This window comes from Astatotilapia calliptera, chromosome 4 (genome assembly GCF_964374335.1).
Source record: "Astatotilapia calliptera chromosome 4, fAstCal68.1, whole genome shotgun sequence".
Classification (NCBI taxonomy): domain Eukaryota; kingdom Metazoa; phylum Chordata; class Actinopteri; order Cichliformes; family Cichlidae; genus Astatotilapia; species Astatotilapia calliptera.
This window is the reverse complement of record NC_137425.1, coordinates 11584351-11608828: the sequence shown is the minus strand read 5'-3', so window position 1 is coordinate 11608828 and position 24478 is coordinate 11584351. Positions and strand designations below refer to the sequence as shown.

General features: G+C 44.0%; 1 protein-coding gene across 1 annotated transcript in view; it reads right to left on the bottom strand.

Annotated features, from left to right (window-relative positions):
- Positions 1-24478, bottom strand: part of adgrl1a (adhesion G protein-coupled receptor L1a) — a 98204-nt gene that overhangs the window by 25980 nt on the left and 47746 nt on the right. The window contains exons 3-6 of the mRNA XM_026164640.2: positions 18403-18616; positions 16605-16714; positions 1969-2176; positions 1499-1763 (exon numbers count right to left, since the gene is read on the bottom strand). Coding sequence (XP_026020425.1) covers positions 1499-1763; positions 1969-2176; positions 16605-16714; positions 18403-18616 — 797 coding nt within the window. The remainder of the gene's footprint in view (positions 1-1498; positions 1764-1968; positions 2177-16604; positions 16715-18402; positions 18617-24478) is intronic.

Below are 24478 nucleotides of genomic sequence, written 5' to 3'. Positions count from 1 at the left end.
GGTCAAATTGAGTTCACATGACTGAAAAGATCTGCTTGCTCATTCACCTTCACTCTCACTATGTCTGCTCAGAGGCATTATACAAACTAGAAGGACATTGGCTCATTGTAACACTCACAGGAAGCTTTTATTATGCTTACACTAACATTACACCTGTCATCAACTCAATTTATATTATTTCACTTCAGCTGAATCTTTTCAGCTCTAGTGTGTGAGGAGGAAAACGCAGAAAGGAGCTCAGCTGTGAATGACAGCAATACGTAGTAGCTTAATTACTCTTATGTTCAAATAAAAGGAAATTTATTGTGGTTTTTTTTTTTTGGCATTTCTGATTTCACTAATAAATACAAACAATTCAGTAAATCAGTTAGATTTTATTATTTTAGGCAAGCTGTTTTAAGTTGACCTTGATGTTTCCGTACACATATAAGAATAATTCCCAGTCTCTTCCTTATAGTGAGGAATACAGATTACTAATATAGCACTGGGATTAGCTTGGTACAAGGCATCAGATTAGAAATGGAAGAAGTTGGATCAGTGCATCCAAAGCCCAGCTTGATTTTGAAAAAAAGCTCCCCATGCCCTCTTAAACTAATATTTTTTTCCCCTTGTATTAGGTACTGTGTTTGAGTTGTTTTTTTTTAAAAAACCCTCTTAAATACGACTCAGTACTCAAAATAACAGGTAAAATTATATATATATACTCCTCGTCTGGCTTTTTTTTTTCAAAACGTTGTAATAAATAGCAAAACTCCCCACAAAATAAAGCATTTATTTCTGTTGAAAGTTATCGCTTTCTTGTTTGCTACTTTGTCACTCCATTACTCTGCACTGTAATAGCTCATGCAGGGTTTGATATTTCAGATTGATAGTTTAACATATACGCTTTGAAAAACAATTTCCTGGTAAGGTCAAAGATAGTGATAATAAATGAGACACGACTATCTGAGCTACACATTAATTTTATACCCCGTTTATATAGGAACTTTCTGCCTGATTGCGGTTTTGTTGGCTGAGAAACAAAGAAGCAACTGGCATTAAAATACGAATGCTTCACGTTTACGGTCACATTTTGAGGCTGCAGAGTGAGCAGGGCAAAGTAATGTGACTTTGTATTACAGAGGATGAAGAGTATTATATGTTTAAAGTGCAGAAAACAATTCTAAATCATTCCCACAGTTTTTTGATTGTAAGTTATTAAATCCAACACTGCGGGGCAACTACAAAATAAATGAAATATTTACCATGCTGGAGGGGATTATTCTTTCTCACAATTGGATTTGAAATTCAGCCTAACCTTTTGCAGATGATGTTTTTGTGATTCATTTTTGGGGGCCAACAACATCTCTTTAATCTTATTTGTCAGTGCACTTGTGTAATCTCAATTCAAGTGTGACATATGACCTTTTGCCTGACTAGTCAGATGAGATTTTAACATAATCCACTCCCGCATTTATAATCCACACCTCATCCCCTTCTGTGCAAACTGCTCTCCCACCTGGCTGACCACCAGTCGTCCGTTGTTCGATTCAGTGGCGTAAATAACCCACAGGCCATTCTCATCCACAGCCAGGTCAATGTCTGACTTCCCTCCCCAGCGGTAAGGTGAAGTGTCATGATAGTTGGCGTTTGTGACAATCGCCTCTCCACTCTTGATGCGCGTACGTAGGTCATACTTGACTATGTTTCGTGTGCGTTCTTTGTTGTAAAACACCGCCCCATCGTACACAACAAACCCCGTGCCGTCAACTCTGTTGGGTAACCTGTTGAGACAGAATCCAGATGAAGAAATCACTTCTCCAATTCTCCATTCTGCATGGCGATGCCCCCAAGATGGCTAATGGCAGGCACACAGACACCACAATAAGAGCATTCTGCTATCGCCATCCATATCCACATCAAAAGCCAATAAATCGATACCGCAGCAGATGCCATTTGATCATCCAAGACAGTGGGAGGCGCACTCACTTGTAGGTGGTGGTGGCTCGGCTCTGTTTGAAGTCTTCCCAGGAGGCATACTCATACAGCATGTCGGTGCGATAGGGGGTCCAGGGCATGACGTACAGACGGTCCCCTGACTGTAGCGGGTCCTTACACCATGCCCCCGCCTGATGCTCTGCCTCCTGCTGAGAGCTGGGCACCTGCACCCGCAGCAGTGTCCCCGGACACACAAATACTGGAGCAGTAGAGAAGCATTGGTGCAGAGAGGAGGAGAAGAGGGAATAAAAGGAAGAGACAGAAAATGAAAACAGAGCATTGAAAGAAATAAAAGATATCAAGGCAGTGGGAGGGGTGGGAGAGAGGAAATGGGAAAAGGCCAAAGACCATTGAAAATAGAACAGGAGAAAAAGACATGGAGGGGTCGAGAGAAAGATATGAGGAGATAAAAATAAGTTGAGAATTAAAAAGGAGACAAAGAGTAGGGGGAGAATGGAGAGATGGGAAAAGGGGAGTAAGGTGAGGTACATTATCAGATTTAAAATGAAGGAAAACATAAAAGCTCGTTTGTAGAACTTCAGCATTGTGGTTGGAAACCATTTGGATATGATAAATGGGAGATTTCTGGCTGCCGCCGCAGTTTAAATGTAGTCTCTAATCTAATTTATCTTGGCCTACTTTTTATTTGATTGTGCATTTTCTATTCCAAAGGCCTCTGTTTCTTTGCTCTGCCACTGGGTGGTAAAACAGTAATTGTGGAGTTTGTTTTCTTAGGACTCAAATTTGGCTCTCAGTCAAGAGTAATACCTCAAAGAACAAAAAAAGTATCCTGGGGTAAAGATGTGAGGTTGGCTAGGCCTCCCCTTCCTCTGCAACTGCAACTCAACATCACCCACTCACAAATATTCCACACAAACAAATACATACACAAAGTCTATTCCACACGGGCAAGTACACGCAAACAAAAACAAGTGGAACCCCTGCACACCATCCATACACAAACAAGTGCACACAAACACACACACACTGAGGAAGTCTACTTCAGGCAGGTGGAGGTCACCCACAGGGGACTGCTATAAATTAGCTGGTTGATGCTGTGTTATCCTGCTGGATGGCGAGAGCACCCTGGGACCAATGGGAGTGTCTGGTTATCTATGAGGAAAGCTGCTGGCATCCTCGGCACAGTGACATCACAGCAATAGAAAACAAAAAAGCATGAGGGCAAGAGAGTGAGAATGTTGGTGGAACTACAGAATAAAACATCTGACGAGCCTGCCACATTTCCCCACTGGTTTATTTATGAAGTCTCTTTGGCTTGGGGTTACAACAGAACCGGACACTGGTTGGTCACCTAAAGACTTAACACATCTTAGGCCTAACTGGACTCGGAACAGATGACATAAAGAGCCCATGGATACCAGACAGACACTGGAATTCACACAAGGATGGTGCACAACATGCACGCACACACCCACAAGCCATACAGGCACTGTCACACAGTGACTGTTAGAGTGATGGATCAGACGAGGCTCAAACTGTCTTGAATATTGCATGGAGTCTGGTGCAGGAGGGGAATCACAACAGTAAGATGGAGGAGTTACTTCAGGCTTCTGGAAATCCAGCCGTCTCTTTCTGCTTTCTGTCATACTGCTGTTGATAGTGGATGGTGCTCTGTGGTGCTGGACCACTTAGGAATTAGCCTGTTCTGTCTGAGAGGTCCAACAGGGATTGAGACTGGCAGCCAAACACGAATCTAATCAAACTCAGGCATAAACAAACACTGAATACAGACTCTTCACAAGAGGGAAGCTTGTCATGCTCCACTGTCAAACCAAAATGTTTGCTAGAAAGTACTGATGCCTGAGGTGTTTGCTTTGCAAATATGAATGTGGGTGACTGAAATATGCAAAATATTTTTGAGAGCAATGGTTAATCTGGCACTGTGCTCCAAAATATTTTCAAACAAAGGCTGCGAAGGGTAAAATATCATCGGAGTAGATAAAAATGAGTGTGGAGGGAAAAACAGCTATGCACAAGTAGGACATCCCCTTAAAAGTGCAATGGTACTGTAAATAGAGAAATAAACTCTATTAAGGAAGGCTCTGCATGTAGGTGACCCATAAACAAAGCCAGGAACAACTCTGCCTCAAGGTAAAATAAAGGACAAAGAAAAACAAACATGTAAGCCTAGTCTCTGTTACAGAAAGGATGACCTAATAGAGAAGTAAGTATTAAAAGACATGCAAGCATCCATCCCTGTTGCCATATTACAGTGAAATTGAAGGCGCAGTCGAGCAGAGGACAATGTAAATGTGTAATGACTCATAGTCCCTTATCCAATAAATATATTGGAGATATATATATATGTTGTAAACCTGCTCAACATTTGGCAATAAACCCCTTTCTGATATATATATATGTATATATGTATATATATATATATATTCTGCATATATATATATATATATATATATATATATATATATATATATATATATATATATATATATATATATATATATATATATATATGACAGAATGAGGCCAAATTATAATTTTTGGATTCCACAGGGTAACAGCTTTATAGTCACACAGAAGCAGCACATGTGTTGGGCTGTCACTTGACTGAGTGACACAAGTTAATGGGGGTGGATGGAATTTAAATAACGTCACAAGATAACACTGATTCTGGGTGGATGGGTGGGTGGATGGATGGATGGATGGACAGAGCAAGAGCTAAGACTAAATATATCTTAGTTACTGGATTTATGCTGTTGAGTCAGTGTATATTGGTACACAAACCACCTTTGCTGCTATCATCAAATTGCGCTGGCTTTAACAGCGAATTAACATCATAAATGTTAAATGTCAACCAACTGTTTTCTGTTGCACATTACATATTAGCATTTTTGGTATACAACCTGTGAATACCAGCTTTGACCTCTCTTGTATTTGAATTTAATCCGTTGTTATACAAGCATTCATATTAAAATCCCAGATAGACAGTAATGAAAGGTTTGAGATTGGAGCTTTGGTTGAAGATGACTTATGTGGAGATGAGTCACGGCTGGCTTTATTACTTGCAGGTAACAGACAGAGAAGAACAAGAATCATTTATGTCTCCAATATAGCTACTGTCTGCAATACAATTTACTCTCAATAAATTGTGCCCACCAAAGTGTTCTCCCAAAAATACTATGTGATTCTGCTCATTATTGCACCTAACCTTCCAGCCATGGGGTAAATTGGCAGTAGTCTATTTTCTTTTGGACTCATCACCCCAATAACACTGCAGCTCAGCAGAGAGTGTCTCTCTCTGACTGTCATTCTTTGCTTTCCTCCTCCACGTTCCACTCTTTTGCTGCTTTGTTGTACAATCAGTGTGCGTCAGTTTATTCTAATGAACTGACTGTTGGGTGGGCTCAGTGTCAAAGGGGCTCTTCAAGGGCCTTTAGGCTGTATACACAGGCCATGAGGTACACATATACACGCACCCATTCACACACTCACAGGGCAAACAAAAACAGTGGCCACGCTTCACACCCTGCAAACCCTGCCTAGGGGGCTTCATTAACTCTGGCCTGCGCTTCTCAGCCTTTCCGACTGCTCTCCTGTTTACCAGCTTTTTCTGCCTCTTTTGCTCTGCCTCCCTTTCTCTCGCTCCTTTTAACTGTGAAGGGGAATTGTAGCAGCTGGGAGCCAGAGCAGCAAAAATCTAGCTGTAGAGTATAGTACAATAGGCTATTATGTCCACAGTTTGAATGAGGTATTAGGCATTAGGCAATAAGCATTAGGCATAAGTCTTGAGATTAGGTATTATCCTAGTCTGGCTAGATCAGGTTAGCTGTAGTAGAGCCATCTGGGATTATGTGAGATAAATAGATTAATTCTTGTTTGGGTGAGGATGGAAATCTTGGAGTCATGATTATCCCAATGAAGTCACTAGGCAGCGAAGACAAAACCACTTCTTTACCCTATAAACTAGCCAGATGGCTAATGAAACTTACCTTATCAGGATTAAAACCCAGGCTGTAGCTATCATACTCTAGCGTGCCAATTACCACCGCACATACTAGGAAATGCTGCTGTAATAACTGACTATTTATCTCCATAATCCCTTTCCCGTGGAGGCACAGGTCAGCTGTTACATGTCAATATGAGGCTAGAGTGTAAAGTGATGAAAGCTCCGCAACTTTCCTGAAAATGACAGTGAATTTCTCCCATTAGTGTCTCTCACCCATTTGTGATCGACTGTTAACACAATTAAAAGTGAACGCTGACAGCTTTAGGCTAAATTTAGACTTTTCATTTTCGTTGTCTTAAGCATGCTGTTTCAACGCTCGATGTGACAGCGTCATGGTGATGGTTAATGTCTGACTTTGATGATCTAAACACCCCCTGCCAATAGTTGGCAGCTGTTTCTTAAGTGGTGTCCTTGTGGGTGCTTTTATTCCCACTATATATATCTATATTTATTTTACCTAGAGGGATCTGAGGGCTGTGCTGGCTCTGCTAGCCCAAGCCTTTGCCCAGTCCAGTCCACAGTCATGGCGTGCTCACAGGACTGACTGCTGAGAGCGTGCTGCTCTAATTGAATCCCCCACCTGTTACTGGCAGGTGCAGTAAATAGGCAGCAGGGGGCAGGATGGAGCATGGCATGGTAACCCGCATCCATGCTGGACAAGTTAATGGGCTTTAAGAGTTAGTGTGTGCGCATGAGTGTGCAGTGCAGTGAGTCTCCTGATGGTATGTTGGTGCATTCATTAGCCCATAAGTGTTTGTAGATGTGTCTCAGTGTGTATGTGGATGTCCGTGTGCTTGTGTGGGTGGGCATGCATGTTGAGAGAGAAAGAAAGAAGCACAAAGAGAGAAGAAGTGTGAAGAAGGATGCGAGCGTGTTCTGTGTGTGCAAACAAGAAGAGAGTGGAGTAAGAGAGAGTAAATAGGTTATTTCCTGTGAAATGAGAATTAGGAGTGAGTTAATTAGCTGAGGAGTGACAAATAGTGACAGAGAGAAGAGAAAAATAAGGAAAGAGAAGGGAGGGGCTCGCCTTGTGTTTCCGCTTCCTTTTAGACTATAAGGGGCGTAAGGTTTTGGGAGTAAAAACACAGTACAGCAACAACAAGCATACACAGACATGAAGCTTGAGGACACACACGCTCTCAGAAAAATGCATGCAGGTACACACTATCCAGACAGTTGAAGAGGCAGGTATCAAACTGAACCTTTATCAACCCAAACATTCACCCCAGAGAATACCCTTCACTGAGACCAAAAGAGGGCTACAGCAAGAGATAGCACCCACTGAAAGCAAAGTCTTTTCTATGGCGTGAAGCTGACACTGAGTGACAGGAAAGTTGATCAGGACGAGGTTGCAAAGGATACAGACAGCAGATACTGTAGAAAACAGAGGGGCATACCCAGAACAAGCTGACTGAGGCTTGAGAGGTAAGGAAACAACAAGCCTGCACAGCTGAAACATTAACCGAGCCTGCTACCTACCCTCACCCTCCCTCTGCTCTGAATCAGGTCTCCTAGACACACTGTCTCTCCCTAACAGCCCTGAAACCAGCCGCTGTGTTTTGTATTCATGACCAGCTGCTTCACTCACTCACGTCTCTGTTCTTTGGCTCTAACAATGCAATGGCTTCTACATGTACAGTCAATCCTCGCAATCTTCTCCCTGTGCCACTGAAAAGAGTGTCTGCGCTGCCACGGTCACATGACCGTGCTTGTGTGTGGTGGGTCATTCCTAATGAGGGGATGCTGCCTGACTCATCGTCTCTATAGCAACCACTTTTCCTCCCTTTTGCCATTCACAGCCATTCTTTGTATTTTTCCTGTCACACAATGCAGTGGTTTCTCACTCATTCCCTCTCACTTCTCTAAGTCACATGTAGGGTTGTTTGTGTAAGTAATGGTTCTGTCCTCAGATGGTCTCCAACTCCACCCTCCACGGTGATACTGGGATACTGCTCAGCAGTCTAACACTGCTTCCTTTAACTGCTTCTTTTCCTTTATCAGCAAACAAACTGGGGGTAAGAAAAGACAGTAGTTTGGTCCTGTCATAAAGGAAATACTACAATGACGTGGGTTGTTGGGCTGCTCGACTGTCAGCAAAAAGGATGAGAAAAGAGACAGAGGGAATGATAGGAGGGGAGAGGCGGCTAATGCCGACACAGTCATAAAATTGCCTCATAATAGGTAGGTTGACAGTGTGGTGGACATTCATTGAACAGTGGCATCAACACCAAGAGATACAAGTCATCAACCCAAGAACCCAATCTGTCAATCAGCGGATGAATCAGTAAAGATTATTTGTGACAGACATGGGCAAAACACAACTTTGGAATATTACTTCAGCCACGCACAGAGAAAGGAAGAGATGGATAAAGTGGACATGGGTAGGAGGGCAGACAGGGGAAAGGGTTATGTATTTAAGTGTTAGTGGGAAGGAGAGCAGTAAATAAATAGAACCAGTTGGTTGAGGTGGAAGCAGGAGGAGGGGGGTTTTGATGCTTTCTATTCCACTGCAAGCAGCAGACTGAGCTAAAATGGCTGCTTGCGGTGAGAGAAAAATGTGACAATGATCTATGCTAATGAAAACCACAGACACAACAGACAAAGGAGTCCATAAACCAGGTAATGGTAACCTCTAAAGGAGTTAATTCCTCCAACATATGGATCCAGATACGGTGCCAGGCAGGGAAACGGCTGAGACAGATGTAAGTAGGGTTTCAGAGAGTGCTGAGAAGGGTGGGGACCTGAGAGCGGGGGGAGGGTACAGCCTCATAGAAACTGCTCTCTACCTGATGTGTGCCCTGCCAGGTCTATCTTTGCTTTTTAGTAGCTTCTGATTGTGGCTCCTGGCCATGCTGATTGGGGCTTTTTAAGAGAGCTTGCGGCAAGGCCCGGCTGCATCAGAGAAGCCATTACGAGAAGCCGAAGCCCTCCCTACGGGGGATACACCTCCCTCCACCATCTCCTCCCCTCTCCTTGAACACATAAGGAAGTGGATGGAAGGGATGGACTGATGTGGACATGTACTGGTGGAGGAGGGGAGGAGGGGAGGGCAAGACAAGTTTATTGTGCATGTGCAATAAAGAAAACAGAGAGGTGGCAGGGATAAAGTCTGCAAAGAGGTAGAGAGGGCAGAGAGAAGAGGAGGAAGAGCAGTGTAAGACAAGATAAAAGAGCCTGCAGCTGCCTGTGATGGTCAGATGTGATCTGAGAGATAAACCAAGCAGTGGGAAGAGAACAAGAGAAAGGAAGGGTGAGAAACACAATGGAGAAAATGTGTTATAAGTAAGGGGTAGTGAGAGAAGAGGAGTTAATGGAAACGTGATTAAATAAAAATGAGCAGAGAAAAATGGGAGAAGGACACTGAAGTACCTGGAAATGGGACACTGAGGCAATGATCTGACAGCAACTTTGCCAAGTTACTTTGTTATCTTAACAGATTTGTTTTGTTTGTTTGTTTGTTTTGCTTTAAGATTTCAACAACAGCAAACTTTGAATCTGTCCTGAGAAACTAAAAAAAAGAAGGCAAGAGATAAAGCATGGGAAAAAAAGAGCAGCTGAATAATGTGAAGAGAAAGAGGAGAACGTGTTTTTTTTCTCTCAGATCTGTAGGGACAGATACACTGAAATATCGAAATGAGTGAACAGCTACTTGCGAAATGCGAATATATGAGATTTGAATAATGAGACAGTTCTATTGTCAGGCGTGTGAGGCAACAGAGTGAATATGAAATATGGTTTCTAAAAAGGATGGGAAAAGAGGAAAATATGCCATCCATGAAATGACACAGATGCATGTTGTCTGTACATTTAGGCTGAGATGTGCTTCTTCATAAAGGAAAGGAATGATGTTAAATTCTCGTTTATCTCTCTTAGATACGGGACTGACCTTCTGTGATGCTTCTTTTCGTTTGTGTGTGTGTGTGTGTTTGTCTGTGCATGTGTTTGTGTGTGCATGAGTGCAGGTCAGGCTGGTGTCATCAGAACCAAGGAGGAAATCTAGAAGGACTTTAGAGTTTTGGTTACAAGTCAAAGAGAGATAGAAAGAGAGGAGCAAAGGAGACGATTAGAGATCGAGAAAGAAAAGGGAGGGATATCAACATCAAACATGACCACTACACAAGGTGCTGGGTTAGGAGGGAATATGGGGGAGGAAGGGAGACAAGGGAGGAGGAGGAGGAGGGAGAAAGGGGCGAGCTGTGGTTGTTATGTTCATTGTGGTCTTTACCTTTTTGATCCACTTCTATTCAAGCATCGGAAAAAAGGAGAAAGAAGGAGACAGAAGGAGATAGAAAGATACAAGAGAAAGACAGTAAGAAGGAGAGAGAGAGAGAGAGAGAGAGGGGGGGAAAGTAAAGGGAATGAAAGAAAAAACAGGTGCAGGAAAAAAGAGAAAATTGAGATTAAATAAAGCGCTGTCCTTTCTCTCTCTCTCTTTTGTTTTTTTTTTGTTTGTTTTTTTTAAAGCAAGTTATCTGTCTGTGTTATGGTTGGCTACTCAGAGAAAGGATGGCTCAAATGGAAAATGAGAAGGGGAAAATGGCCTGACCTGGGTTGAAATCCATTTCCATTTCATTTCAGATTTATCAATAATCCCCCAACAACACAATCCACCCCCAACCACAAACTCTCGACCCCACCTCCACCCATCTTATTGCTACACCGCTCCCTCTCTGCAGCCCTGCTTTCCCTCGTGCCCTCGTGCAGCTTCAGAAACCTGGCGGAGAGAGAAAGTGAGACGGGCGTCTTTGTGCAACAGTCGTCTTCTGCTGTGGAAATAAGCAAGGAGCAGAGAAGGCAGAGAAATAGATAGAGAAATGGGAGATGGTGAGGTGGTGATGAATATGCCTCTATCTGTGACCGGTTATCTTTGGAGAGATCGTTGAATCTCTGTCTCTCTTCCACTCTCTCCAAGCGCAGTTTGTGTTGACATTAGAGCGGTCCCTTGATCTACAGAAAGCGGTGCTTTTGGCTTTGCTCAATTTACAGAGTCAGGATGCCTGCTATAGAAGCCAGCAAAAACACTCAACCCATCGACCATCTAATCAATGGGGAGCTGCTGGCTTGCCTGGCCGAGACTGGCTCATCAAAGAAAAAAAGAACAAACAACAGGGGAAAGGGAGGGCTTGACAGAGTGTAACGCCTGAGAAACACAGAGAGGAACCGAGAGGCACAGTCGGGGGGGAGGGGAGGGAAAATAAAAAAGGGCAGACACAAAAGAGAGATGAGAGAAATATCTACAGCGGGCTCATCACACACAAATCAATAGATTGGTGTGTTGAGTCACACTGAGGCCTTAGCTGACACGGGCAGGTAAGGCGTGGTTCCCTCAATATCCATGACGCTGGTAGGAGTCTGCTTGTGTTGGGGTGTTGAGGGAGGTTCACGAGCAGCTGGAGACTATTGGAGAAGCAAGCAAAAATTTCAGCTCCGCCTTTCACATTACAGCACTCAGCTTCTCTCCATGTTTGCTGAGGCACCAGTGCCGTGAGAGTTGTTCTTCTAATGTCTCGAGAAAGACGCGTGTCAAAAGCCACATGGCTGGTGGATCCCCGCTGTGAGCGTGATTGTCATGTATGTGTCGTGGAAAGTCCCCGGGGAGCGCTGTGAAATTGTCACGACACCTCACCGGGTTGTCCGTAAAGATAGGGGAAAAAAGCGATAGCAAGAGAGAGGGTAAAAGAGAGAGAAAGAGAGTTTTACAAAGACAAACAGAATAGAAAAGAAAAAAGAGTGATAGCAGCGGTTGCCTTAGCTGTGTGGGGGATGCACCTCGGCAGAGGCGGCATCAGCATCAGCAGCCACATGATCATTTATCATCATATGCCAAGATCAAACTGGACAAACAACCTCCACGAAGACCTGGGGAGTGGAAGCCACTTTCAGCCTAGAGGGGTAAACAAGGCAAAGAAACTAGTGCAAGTTTTGTGATGCTGGGGCAGGGACCAAAAAAAAGAAAAAAAAAAAGGCACGTTACATGCCTGCCACCAACTGTGAGTGCAATCATTAGCTCCAAGGTTAGGGGAGGCTGACACTGGCCACAGAGCATCCAGAGCTTTCATCCTCTCTGTGAAACCGCTGCAGGGGGTAGATGAGGACACCAGAATTCAAATATACAGAGTTTTTCCACGTTCCAGGTTTCTACTGACTGCAGAAGCTCTGCTCTTCATGCAAGTGTGAGACTGCAGTCCTTAAAAAGTTGTTGTGCTAAACACAATATTATAAATGCACCACTGTGTATGTTTTTCAGAACAGGAGGGAAATGATGCAGTGACATGTAGAGAGAAAACGAGAGAGAGAGTGAGTGAGAGTGAGAGAGGGGAATGAAACTTCTTCAATGCTGCAAAAAAAAAAAAAGACTAAAAACAAAGAAGATGGAAGACTTCTGTTGACACTGTTCTTCCATTCTTGGTTGTCCTGAAAAATAGACACAAAGAAACGACACACACAAGATCTTTACAGATTTCTAAGAACACACACACACACACACGCACGCGCCTACACACACGCACGCACGCACATAAACACAGAGAAAGGAGAAGGAAACTCATCAAACTGTCCTCACAGTGAGTTGGAGGTTAGTTTAAGGCCACCTTGGTTGTTTGTCTGATTCATTCAACGTTTCTCTTTCAGGGATCTTCTGAGAAATAAGCCACTGTCCTCTCCCCTTAATCACTCCGCTCAGCGCTCTCTACAACCCTATCAATTACTCCCACACTAATGAGTACAGCTAAAACACACGCTCTCAAATACGCACACATATTGCTGAAGCACTGCAGGAACACTTGGCCTCCTTCTAGCGTGTCCTCCTCTGCTTCTTCTTCCTCGGCCCCTTCCTATTGTCTCCTTCTCAAACTTCGCATTTTTCACAGTAAAGAGCCATCTCTTTCCATGGCCCGAGCAAAGCTTCCTGCTTCTCATTCACCAGACATGTATGAGCCACTCATCTAATGGTGTCCCTATACATATTAATAGAATTTCATTTTCAGCTACATCAAAGTGTTTCCCCTCCTCCCCTCAAAACTTGTCATATTACAATGCCATTATTCCTGCGACTGACAAACTCCTTCCGACAAGTCAACTATCATTTCCAGTGGCTTTGTGTCCAAAAAGTGATGTCTTGTAATGAATAGGCAGTGCTGAATACATTTGTGAGGAAGAATCAATTTTATAAAGTGAAACAGCGGCAGAGTACCAAAATATAAATGGAAAAACTGGAGGATATAAAATTAAGCTAAGAAACTCTCGACTGTAAAGCCTGTACAGCCACCTGCACTGTGCATATTAACCAGATATATAAAAGCTGAAGAAACAAAAGAGCCACAGGAGAAGGTCTGCTAGCTCTGGCATGGCTAGCATAGATAATCCCAATAGGGAGCATTAGGAATCAATAATGATGTAGCACAGTGTTCTGAAGAAAGAGCGGGAACAGGTAAGGGCTCCCTCGTGGGATAGATTTATTTTAACTCTGCGTACATCTATGTTAAAACTGCAGTGTAGGGGTTTAACTGCAGTAAACACATCCTGCAGTTGTATCCATGGATCTGTGATGTCTTAATGGGATCTAGCAGGCTACGGCAGGCTGTGCCAGTGTGAAATGAGAGTTCATTTGAGCCATTTTGTCGTCTTGTGTTCCGGATGGCAAAAACAATGCTACGTGGCAACGGCTGGGCGGCCTTGCAGGGCTTTTTGGCTCGATGAGATATGACTTGACTAGTTGGCGGTTTGTTGTATTTTGTCAAGGCAGTCCCACGCACAGCAACACACACACATACTTGTGCAAGACCCTTGTCTGAGCTCTGCCAGCTGAGGTGTGTGCGTATGTCAGCTCAGCACTGGCTGTCACCGTGCCGTTTCAGGTGACTGGAAACACAGCTCTCACACAGAGGACCCTGTCAAAAGCAAACATCGCTCGTAGCCATCAACATGGCTGCACACCATCTCAGCTGCCATGCCACACAGCCCTTACATATCATCTCTCAATTGTTCACCTTTTTGTCAAGACAACCAATGAAAACCATGTGTCAGGTTTGGATGATACCAGAGTGCCCAGCAATCCCAACCAGACATAAATGATGGGGCATTACCAGAGCGATTAGCTGCAGCAAATTCAATTAATCTTGACAAATCTCTGCTGAGGCAGAACTGAAGAGAGCGACGCGCCCCCTCTCCTGGTAATTAAAAGTGGCCGAGTTGAGTGGCGTGTGGTGCGACGGTGACTAGGTTTTGGGATGAACAGTTCCAGCTCTGAGTCTGAATGTGTCAGGTCGTATTTAGTTTGTCAGATGAGCACAAATACATAGAGCAGCCTGCAGAGTTTGAGTAGCGTGCATCGCCTGTGTACGCACGCGTGTTTCTATTTTTGTGAGGGTGCGCAAGTTAAGTGTTTTTGCTTCTCCAGTGGAGGAGAGTGGCAGAGGACAGGGGTAATTGGCTCTTCTTTGTCACCTCAGACAAGCGAGACTTTATATCATAGGAGGATCAGCTTCCAATTTTCTAAGTCGTGCCATACTTCAGGCACAATCAAGAAAGTTTTTTTCCCCCCAAACACAAGGAGGAAAAATGCAAGTCAGCAGCTATTTAATCATCCCTTTGATTGCCTTGCAGTGAGAGAACAAGCTCCCTTGTGCAGTCAGGGGGAAAAAGACAAGGTTAGAATGCATGAGGAGAGGAAAGCAGGCACAACTAAGTAATGCTACCTTGACCCTCTATGGACAATGCAGGAAACCGAGCAACAGCACAGGACTATTAAAGGACTAACAAGCAAAGTCATATCAGTGTGGAGGGAAAAAATATAGCCAACACAAATATCAACTGGAAGAGAGGGAAACCTAATGTAGAGGACACTTGAGAAGAACTCTTATTACCACTAGGAAGGCTATGAATAAAATCCACACCAGAAAATATCACCCAATGTAAGAAACCAACCTTCTCATATATGACTCTAGCCGCAACCTGAGTCAACACAGTCTCTCATAAGCTAAACTAAGTGCACATAGCACTGAGCAGAGGAAGGGTGAGGACTGAAAAGTGGCACCTGGAAAACCCTGGATGCTTTGCATATTTGTACCTGTAAAAATACAAATAAATAAATAACAGGGACAGCAAAAGAAAAATGATAGAGTGGAATGATAAGCTAGTGTGGCAAACTGGTGGTCAGAGAGTAAAAATAAAGGAAGAATAAGCGTAGCAGGACAAAGAATAAAGATTTAAGACCGTGGAGTGAAGATTGAAAGTCAAAGACAGAGAAGAAGGGCTAAAAAAAGAGGTGATGCTGACTGTGAGAAATAATAAAGCGAGTGTGAGTTGGAGTCCTCAGAGAGAAGTGATAAAGAGGAGGGTGAGGAAGAGGAAAAGAAAAGGAAGTTAGCAGCTTGGTGTAGTCTTGATCCTGTGGTTCACTTCAACTGCACCTGAGGAAAAAGTAGAGACAGTTATCCCACACCCTATCATGAGAAATAAATAGCTCCCCCACCCCAGTAATGTCCTCTTGTCCTCCACCCCTCTGACACAACACTCTCATACTTCCCCACCACCCTTTCCTGAACCCCAAATTCTGCGTCTGCCCAGTGGAGGGGAGCGCCACTGCTCCTCCCCTCCAGCCACGTGCACCTGCACAGTGAGGGGATCAATGCTGAGAGTAATAATACATGAGAGGGAGGAGGGGAGACTGAGCGGAGATTTTCACATGAGTGAGGATCAACACATCACCGTATAATCCTTGCTGTGTCTGCTCCTTTGGCGGTGTGAGTGTGCTCTTGTTTGTGTGTACATGCTTGCTCAGAATGGAAGATTCAAGAGAAGAGAGAAAAAAGCAACGGTGCCCCCTCCCCCCCTCCCTTTTTGCAAGTGTAAGGTAGACTTGTGTGTATGTGTGTGTGGGCATGTGTAGAGTCACACCTGCCACATAGTTTTGAGCAAAGCAGTGAGGAAGCCAGCCGTTACCATGGGGACGTTAAATTGTGTGGCGCTCCAGGTCATGTTGTCTAAAATAAGCCCTTTGCTGTTTGTGTTAACATTCCTATTGTGAGGTGTGGTATACACACAACACCCCCTGCCTTAAAGTCTCACTGTGCCCAATTTTAATTTTTATTGGAAATCAGAGGGACAGCAAAGGTGTTTGGCACCAGATAAAGGCAGTCGCCTGCCCCTGGGTTAATCAGTGCATGAGTGTGGGGCGGTGTGCGTTACACTGCTGTGATTGCCAATAAGGGCTGACCCCGTGTTTGCTGTGGGTGTGCGTAAAGTGCTTATCGGACCCTGTGTTTGTGGAGCACCTTCCCCCATGTGAAAATCCCTCTCAGCTACTGGTGCGTCAATCTGTCGATGAAGAAAAAAGGTTTAGTGCTCTGTGAGTGTGGGTGTGTATGTGCCTGTGCAGTGTATGAGAAAGAAGAGAGAGACAGAGAGAGCAGGTGAGGATGGCTGTCTGTCTTGTTTTGCTTTGACTGTGTTGAGAAAATCCAGAGAGAGCGAGTGAGCACGAGTGAGTATAAGAATGTCATCTTTTTTTAGGGTTCGGGGTGGGGGGGTTGAAGAGGACTAGAGAGGCTCAGGTGAGGGTACAGGGAAGGATGGGAGGGGCGGTGAATGGGGTGAGGGAGGGCGGGGAGGTGGAAAGGTGTGACAGGGTCTCAGTACTCACTGTAGGGGACACACTCATACTGGATCTCCAAGTACTTGTAGGTCCCTGGGCAGGGGTCTGGGAACACGTCTGACCCCGCAACCACCACACACTGAGTACGATTATTACACCTGTGAGATGAGACAGCAGGGTAGGAAGCGAGAAAAGAGAGAGAAGGGAGGAAGCAAGTAATAAAAATAATGATGAGTGCCATTGTAAGAAAGACAGGGAGGAGGGGTTGTATTCCAAAAAAAAATAAAAAATATCTTCAGGCTCTGAAAGACAGAGGGAACGGTAGGGATGGGAGTAATTTCACACTAGACTAGATCATGTGACAGCTGCACCCGAAGGGAGGTGGAAACAGAGGGGGAGGGAGAATGTGGGGGGGGGGGGGGGGGAGAGAAGTGGGATGAAGGATACAGAGAAGCATGGAGGGAGGGAAGAGGCAGAGAGAGGGCGAGTGACGTAAGACCTCCTCTCCTGGGGGATTGTGAGTGGGAGCAATTAGAGGTGAGAGAACAGGGAAGGACGAGGGGGGCTAAGGCAGATACTCTACACCACACGCACAGGGAAAACATTCATATGCACATAATACCTACATCTAAACCGCATCGCTGCATGCCTTCTCACGGTTGCACACACCGAGAAACACATCCACACAGGAGAAACGATACACATCCACACGCACGTGCACTTAGTTATTCTCACCACATAATCCTTCTCTATCCAGCTTTGAGCATTTCCCCACTGCACACTCTTTCTCTCCATTCATATCTCAAATCTCTGCTGCACTCTCTCTATCATCCTATCATTTCTACAAGTCTTTCTTCTTCCTTTACCCCCTCAATTTTCTCCTCCACCCCCTACTACTTCCCTCCCTCCCTTGCTCAAGCTAGCACCCTGTGCCTCCATTACAAGCGTGATGGATAGCTGGAAGAGAGCTTCCATTGATCTGAGCTAAAAGGAAGCAGATGCTGAGCACAAACACAGAGAGCAGCTGTAGGAAGCGCTACAAATACTCCAGCAATAAACATATAGATTCTCATGCATACATGAAACTAAGCGCACTCACACACTCACGCGCGCACACACACACACACACACACACACACACACACACACACACACACACACACACACACACACACACACACACACACACACACACACACACACACACACAATTCCTTACAAATAAAAGTTTTGCCAAGACACAGCAGCGTTAGTCAAGTATGCTGACTTCAGTGTTTCCCAAAAGAAACGTTTGAATGCACAAGTTCAAGTGGCCCCCGGCAAATTGCCTGTTAGTTATTTTTAAGTGAAGAGAAGTAAATAAAATCCTGGAGCAAACACACATTAAACAACTAAACTTCCTTCAAATATTAATGCTTTTCCCCCCTTCTTTCATGTACTTAAAGTTGGAAGTTACTTTACTAACAATTCCACCAGTATAGTCTCAAACTTCATTATAATGTTAGCAAGAGCTGTCACTAAGAATAGTTAGTTGATAACAATTTCCTCCCAAATTGTGCCACCTGCTACAATTATTGTCATTTTGTATTCTTAATTAAATAAAAATGAAACATTAAATTACATTTAAGGAAAGCCTCAGTTTGACATTGGTTTTACTTAATGTTATTACAAAAAAGATCTACAATTTGCCACAAGGTGCCCAAATTGTGCATCTGAAGAGGAAAAGCAAGTAAATCTAGAGGAACTGTGTTGTGAAATAAAATCTTGTTTCCTCTGCCAATACCGGGCTCTTACTCTGCACAAACACACACACACACACACAAGATCTAAACAGATCAATAGTCACCTCTGTGACATTATCTTGAAGGCGTCGGGCAGGTAGCACTGCACATTCTCCATCTGAAAGGGGTCTGCGTCACAGATTTTGTCATCGGTGCGGCCATAGTTAGCCGTCTCAATCATGATGACATCACTTCCAGGGCAACGCAGCTCGATCGGGTAGCCTTCACAAGCCAGCTCCCGGCGCATCAAACCGAAGGGCATCATTGACCGGCTCAGAGCTGGAGAGGAAAGAGAGAGAGGCAAAGTTATTGATAACTCATTGAACCTTAATATACACTTTTAGGAGGCACCTCGTTGTTCCGTGTAATTGTAAATCATATATGCATGTTTGACAGGAGCAGGTGGTATGAAAGTGGTTCCTGCTGTCCTCATGTAAAACACAAACGAGCCATTATTGACTTGCCTTCATTGAATGGTAATTTTGCAGTGCTACTGATGCACAGCCTGGCCGACCACTTTCCACATATTGGCATGAAGGATTTGGAGACATACCAGCTTTTGCAATGAGATACTGCACCACTTGTGAAACAAACTGTGAGAGTTTCAAATGTTAACAAACTCCTACACACTGCCAGACAGCAGCTTATCATACTCATCCCAATGTACTTTCTCGCATCTTTTAGTGTATTCTACCTATCAGAAATGTTGGATTAGGTCTGAGCAAGAGAGGAAATAGAGGTGAAAGAAGTAAAAAAAAAAAAAAAAAGAGAGACAGAGAGCATCTGTATGCATTTTCAACTCTGGTGTGTACACCATTTCCACACCCACTGCTGGTAATCAGCTGTCTGAGAGGCATGTCAATGTACTGCTGCGGCTCTGTGTGGAGAAGGGTCAGCAGGGAAAGCGGGGTACTCAGGGTTAATCACTGAGCCAGGCTGAGAGGCATGAAAGAGGCCTGCAAAGAGGTGCTGAGAGAGACACTCATTGCCTCTCCAGCTCTCTCCATAACTGCATACCTTTCCAACTGCTTCTCCATTCAGCCTAAAAAAAAAAAAAAGGCTGCCAGCTTCCTTTACAGTGCAGGTGGAGGCAGGGGCACAGAGACTGAACAGAAGTAGACAGGAGTAGAGTGAGTGATCTGGAAGTGAAACTGAAGGACAGCCAACGCTCCTTTTGTGAGCCTCATGCCAGGCCCTGTGAGAGCTGCTATCCGTGGTACTGAACTGACTTTAAAACTTCTTTTGGGAAAATGGCATCCTTAGATTTGGAGCTGCTTCAGAGATAGCTAGGTGTGGAGCTGTCCGCTGTCCTGAAGGACCAGAAGGCTTTGACCGAGATCTCCTTTGCAGTGTCAGTAAGGAGGACATGATACATATTACCCAGATGGTGGGAATCCTGTGAAATCTACACAGAGTGGCGGTAGGTGTACTTTAACAGGGTGCAACTTCTTTATAAACCAAGGCTTTCACTATATAGCGCTTCCCCTTGCCAGACAGGCTCAGCAGCAGACAAGGGCACTGAGTCAGCCCCTCTCCCCCACTACTCTTATTGCTGAAACCCACAGAGCAGGGCTGTTTTCCTTTTCTGACACTGAGCTAGCAGTGCTTAAGTTTCAGCCACTGTCCATTCAGAAGGAGTGCCCATCTGGGTCAATGTCAATGTCAGTCATCCCAGACATGCTCTGCAGCACTGTGCTACATGATTCACTGCCATCAGACTTGCTCATATTTCTAAATGCCACCCATTTATGCAGCAGGGACTTCAGTTCAGTTGTGTAACTAACGCCATTAAGGCTGAATGACTAGCACAGACAGACTTCAAATCTTTTATGCCTCGCCAGAATACAGTGCCAGTGCCAAATCACAAAGGCCTAAATGCAAAAGCGCATACTAATTAAAGCACATGGAGATGCAAACAGCAGGCGAGGCCAGACAAACAAGTCCACACTCAAACGCACAAGACCCACAGAAGCAAATTAGCACATACGCAGACGCACTGTGCAGACGAGTATGCAAGATCACATTCAAGCACACATACACTTGCACACATCCATGCATACACACAGAGTTCTTGTGTCACAGTGGGGATACAATGCGTAGTGTCAGTGTGTGGCCTTGTCGTCTTAACTACCCTGTGGTGTGAATACGCAGCAGTGTACAGCTGGCCAGTGATTATAACCTTACAATGAGCCAAGAGGGAAGTAAAAGTGAAGCGGGCCACCAGGAGTGATCACACTTAGTCAGCTTACACTGTAGGTTGGCGCAAAGAATATTAGTCCCTACCAGAGGCAGCAGCTCACTCATTAACCACACTTTATATACCAAGCAAATTTAAATGGTAAATACAGCATTTCTGGCTTTTCAGTTCCATATACTGCCACTGAGCTGCGAAGATCTCCTTTAAGCTATTTCTTCAGCAGAGTTTCAAAAGAAGTGCATATATTTACAGTACTGTGTAAACATCTTGAGCCACTTGTCATTTCTTTATATTTTGCCTCTAAGAAGCCAGACTTTTTTCTAATTTTGTTAAAAGTGGTCTTGAGCACCAGGCTTTCTGATGGTATTTCAAACTTTTAATTTGGACACTGACTCTATTTTCTCAATTTCAGTCTAGTCCTTCACCCTTTTCAAAGAATTTAGTTTTGTTTGTTTGTAAAGGCACTTAATATTGCACTATGAATAATTTATAGGCATATAAAAGACAACTAACTAAAGAATGAACGTGTTGAGTCCACACAACTTGGCTTATCTCCTGATTTAAAAAGATTTGACCACATTGGAAAAAAATGAATTGGCAGAACTAACTAACTGGGCTCTATCCACAGTTCACTAAGCCTTTATCAGGAAAGGTCTCAATAGACACCTGTCAAAAAGTAGTTGGTAAGGGAAAAAAAAAACAGGGAAAAGAGGCGAGGTACGCCACATAACACAAGAACTAGACTGAAAATCAGTGGAATGATCAGTATGTACAGGGAAGGTCAGGAGAGAGGTGCAACAGTGAGTGTCCACAACCTTCTGTAAAACACAATGAAGGCTAATGGAGGCTTTTGAGCTCTATTTCAGGCAGTAGTGTAGACACCACTGCCCGAAATGGAGTTGGGGTTTGGGGATCTTGTCAAAAATGACGAAATTATGAAAAGTACCATTAGATTTTGAATCACCATGCAACACCATCTGGAAAGCAACTGATTGGCAATGGCAACACATCTGGATAGAAAAACACACACATACAAACACACAACAGAACACTATCAATTATGGACTGACCTCCCCAGAGCCCAGACTGCCACATTATTGAAGCAGGATGGCATCATCATGACAGAAAACAGAACAAAAGGCAGCAAACATCCCCAAAAAAGACCTTAGAATTTCTTTTAAGTAGCCTCGAAAACTATTCCTGAACACTGCTTAAAGAAGATACAAGAAAGCTTGCCTAAGACAGTTCAGGCTGTATTGTAGCAAAAAGGTGAATAATAATGGCTCAAGACATTGGCACAGAACTTTTTGCACAAAGCTCAACAATGTACCTTTCATAAGCTTTATATAATTGTGAAACATTATGTGGGATATCTCACTTAGATCTTACAGTTACACTTTATATAGTCAATGACTAGGCAAAAGTCTGCTGAATCACAATGATATGTACTTGATTATGAAACATTACCAAATTTATGCAGAGACTGTTGTATGGACCTAAATCCGTTGTCTTTTTTCCCAGGTATAACTTTCTCCGGCCCAGCTGTTACAGCATATATTTAGCCTTAATTGAGCACAGCCATTATGAGCCAGTAAATTTCAGTGTGGCAGCTAGATAACTATCCTATTTCTAGCACCCCTGCAAATCTCTGCTTGTGTCATTAATATATCATATTTCACACCGACATAATTCAGAGCAACGCAACCACTTTTTGACAAGTTGCAGTTCTAAGGTGGGTTTTAAAGTTTAGATATACAGAAGGATTCATCTTGCATCCATACAGAAATTTCTGAATGGTGTATTCACAACAAGCATGGATCTTATTAACTTGAGGGATGGATTCAGTGTCTATGTGTGTGTGAGAGGGTGTGTGTATGTGGTAGCGTGCCAGCCAGATGGCCTGAGGCCTAGCTGGAGCTGTGACTGGCTCTGAGCTGAGCTGAGATGAGATGAGCAGAGGATAAGCTTGGCCTGGCCATGGGCTATGATTGTCCTTCACTCTGCAGGAATCCATTAAGGTTTCAGGGTCTCTTTAGCCAGCACACACAGACACACACAATAACACACATGGGCATTTAGTCTTGTCTGTCAGACTCATAATAGCTGAATGGAGTGACTTTCTCTGCAGCAGCCATATGTATACTTGGATGTAATCCCTCGCAGTAAGACTATGACTTATCTCCTGTGGTGTATAAAACTGCATTAACAGCCACCGTGCTCAAGAAATGCTACCAATTGTTACACATACCAATAAAGGGCCAATTCAGTAATTATACGAGCTGATTTTCATGGATGTGGCAGAGTGGAAGTGACAGAGGTCACACACACACAGCCACACAGCCAGAGCCCTGGTGTCACTCCAGGGCAGCTGGTGTGAAGGGCTGAAGCGGTTGGCTTCAAATAGAAGCTCCATACAAATTAAGAGCAACAGAGAGAACTGATTGGATTTGACTCATTATCCTCACACAGTAATTAAAGCCTGAGGGTGGATAGATGCTTGAACCATCAGACAAGAACATAATTTTGCACAAGTCAATCTAGACTTTGCATGCTCATATGCTCTCTACTCCTGTTAGTCTTTAAATCTATTCTTAATCTTACGTCTGTAGCTGCAGTGCACATAACAACTTTGCGCGCAAATCCGATATAACTGATGAGGAGTGATAAGAAAATCTTACCTGCAACCAGAGCCATGCCCAACACTTGAGAAAAGTTAAGAGAAAATGTTTGGTCTGTTATGTCAGTACTGACTAAAACAGGTGGCATTCAAAATGATTTTACATTTTCTGTACGAACAGACAAAGATTTGTCTTCATCAGCAGCGATGTGCTTTCAAACATAAAAGCATCTTCATTTCACCACCTCAGACAGTTTGACCTTGGGATGTATTATCACCGAGGCTCTCACAGAAACTATAGTGTCTTTCTCTGTGAAAGTTTGGCCTTGGAGGTATCCAGCAAGTATGCGACTGAGTCACAACAGGAGATTATACTTGTGGAGCTCTGTGGCTCGTGGTGTGTGCTTTTGGAAGAGTGTTTTTTTGTGATGATATGATCAGCCCTTTTAGCCTCTCTGTCTCCCAGTACTACTCATTAGCCTAGCACTGAAGCATAGAACTGGAAACATTTTGTCCAGTAGTGGGGAGGTTTCTTGTTATATAGGTCATTTTCCTATTTTTGCCCACATATACCAGTGGTATTATTAAAACACCCCTTACATCTACATATACCCTTAGCATTAGAGCTAACGCAAAGAGCTAACTCCCTCATAAGTTTTAGGTTAGTTCTTTAGTAAAGCTGGCGAGGAAGAACAAGTAATTTTACAGTCATTGGACAGAACTGAGAGGTCTCAGTGATGGGGATCCCTCTCCAGCTGATCCCAACCAATTTCTAGAGCTCCTTATCAGCTTAGTGCTGCATCTTAGCGACTCACTTAGCACTGCGAGTTAGCGTAATGACTCACTGGAGCATGGCCTGTCACCACAGACAGGCTGAGGCGATGTGGCCAGAACTGTCACATCCAGGCAGCCTTCAAGCTGAGGAGTTGTGACAAAGTGACATGCTGAGACAAACCTAAAGGCCTAACATGAGGGTGTGAGGGGTGGGGGCAGCCTGAGCTTGTGGGACAGTGCGTGTGCGTGTGTGTGTGACTTTGGATGGGAGGGAGAAATGCTGGCCTCAAAGCTAGGATGCTATCTCATCTCTGACTCCTCCGCCTGTCTGCTGCAGGCAAAGGAGACAGAAGAGATGAGATGAGGAGTGACTGTATAGGGAGTCACCAGTCTTGCTATAAGGTCAGAACACAAAGCAGTGCCAAAATGACACACATCCACTGTGATGGAGCTGAGTCGCACAAGCACACAGGAGGAAGAAATGGAATGGCACAGCAAATGAGACAGGGTAACAATGGAAAAAGATAGAAACCTTCAAACAAAGTGCTGGCAG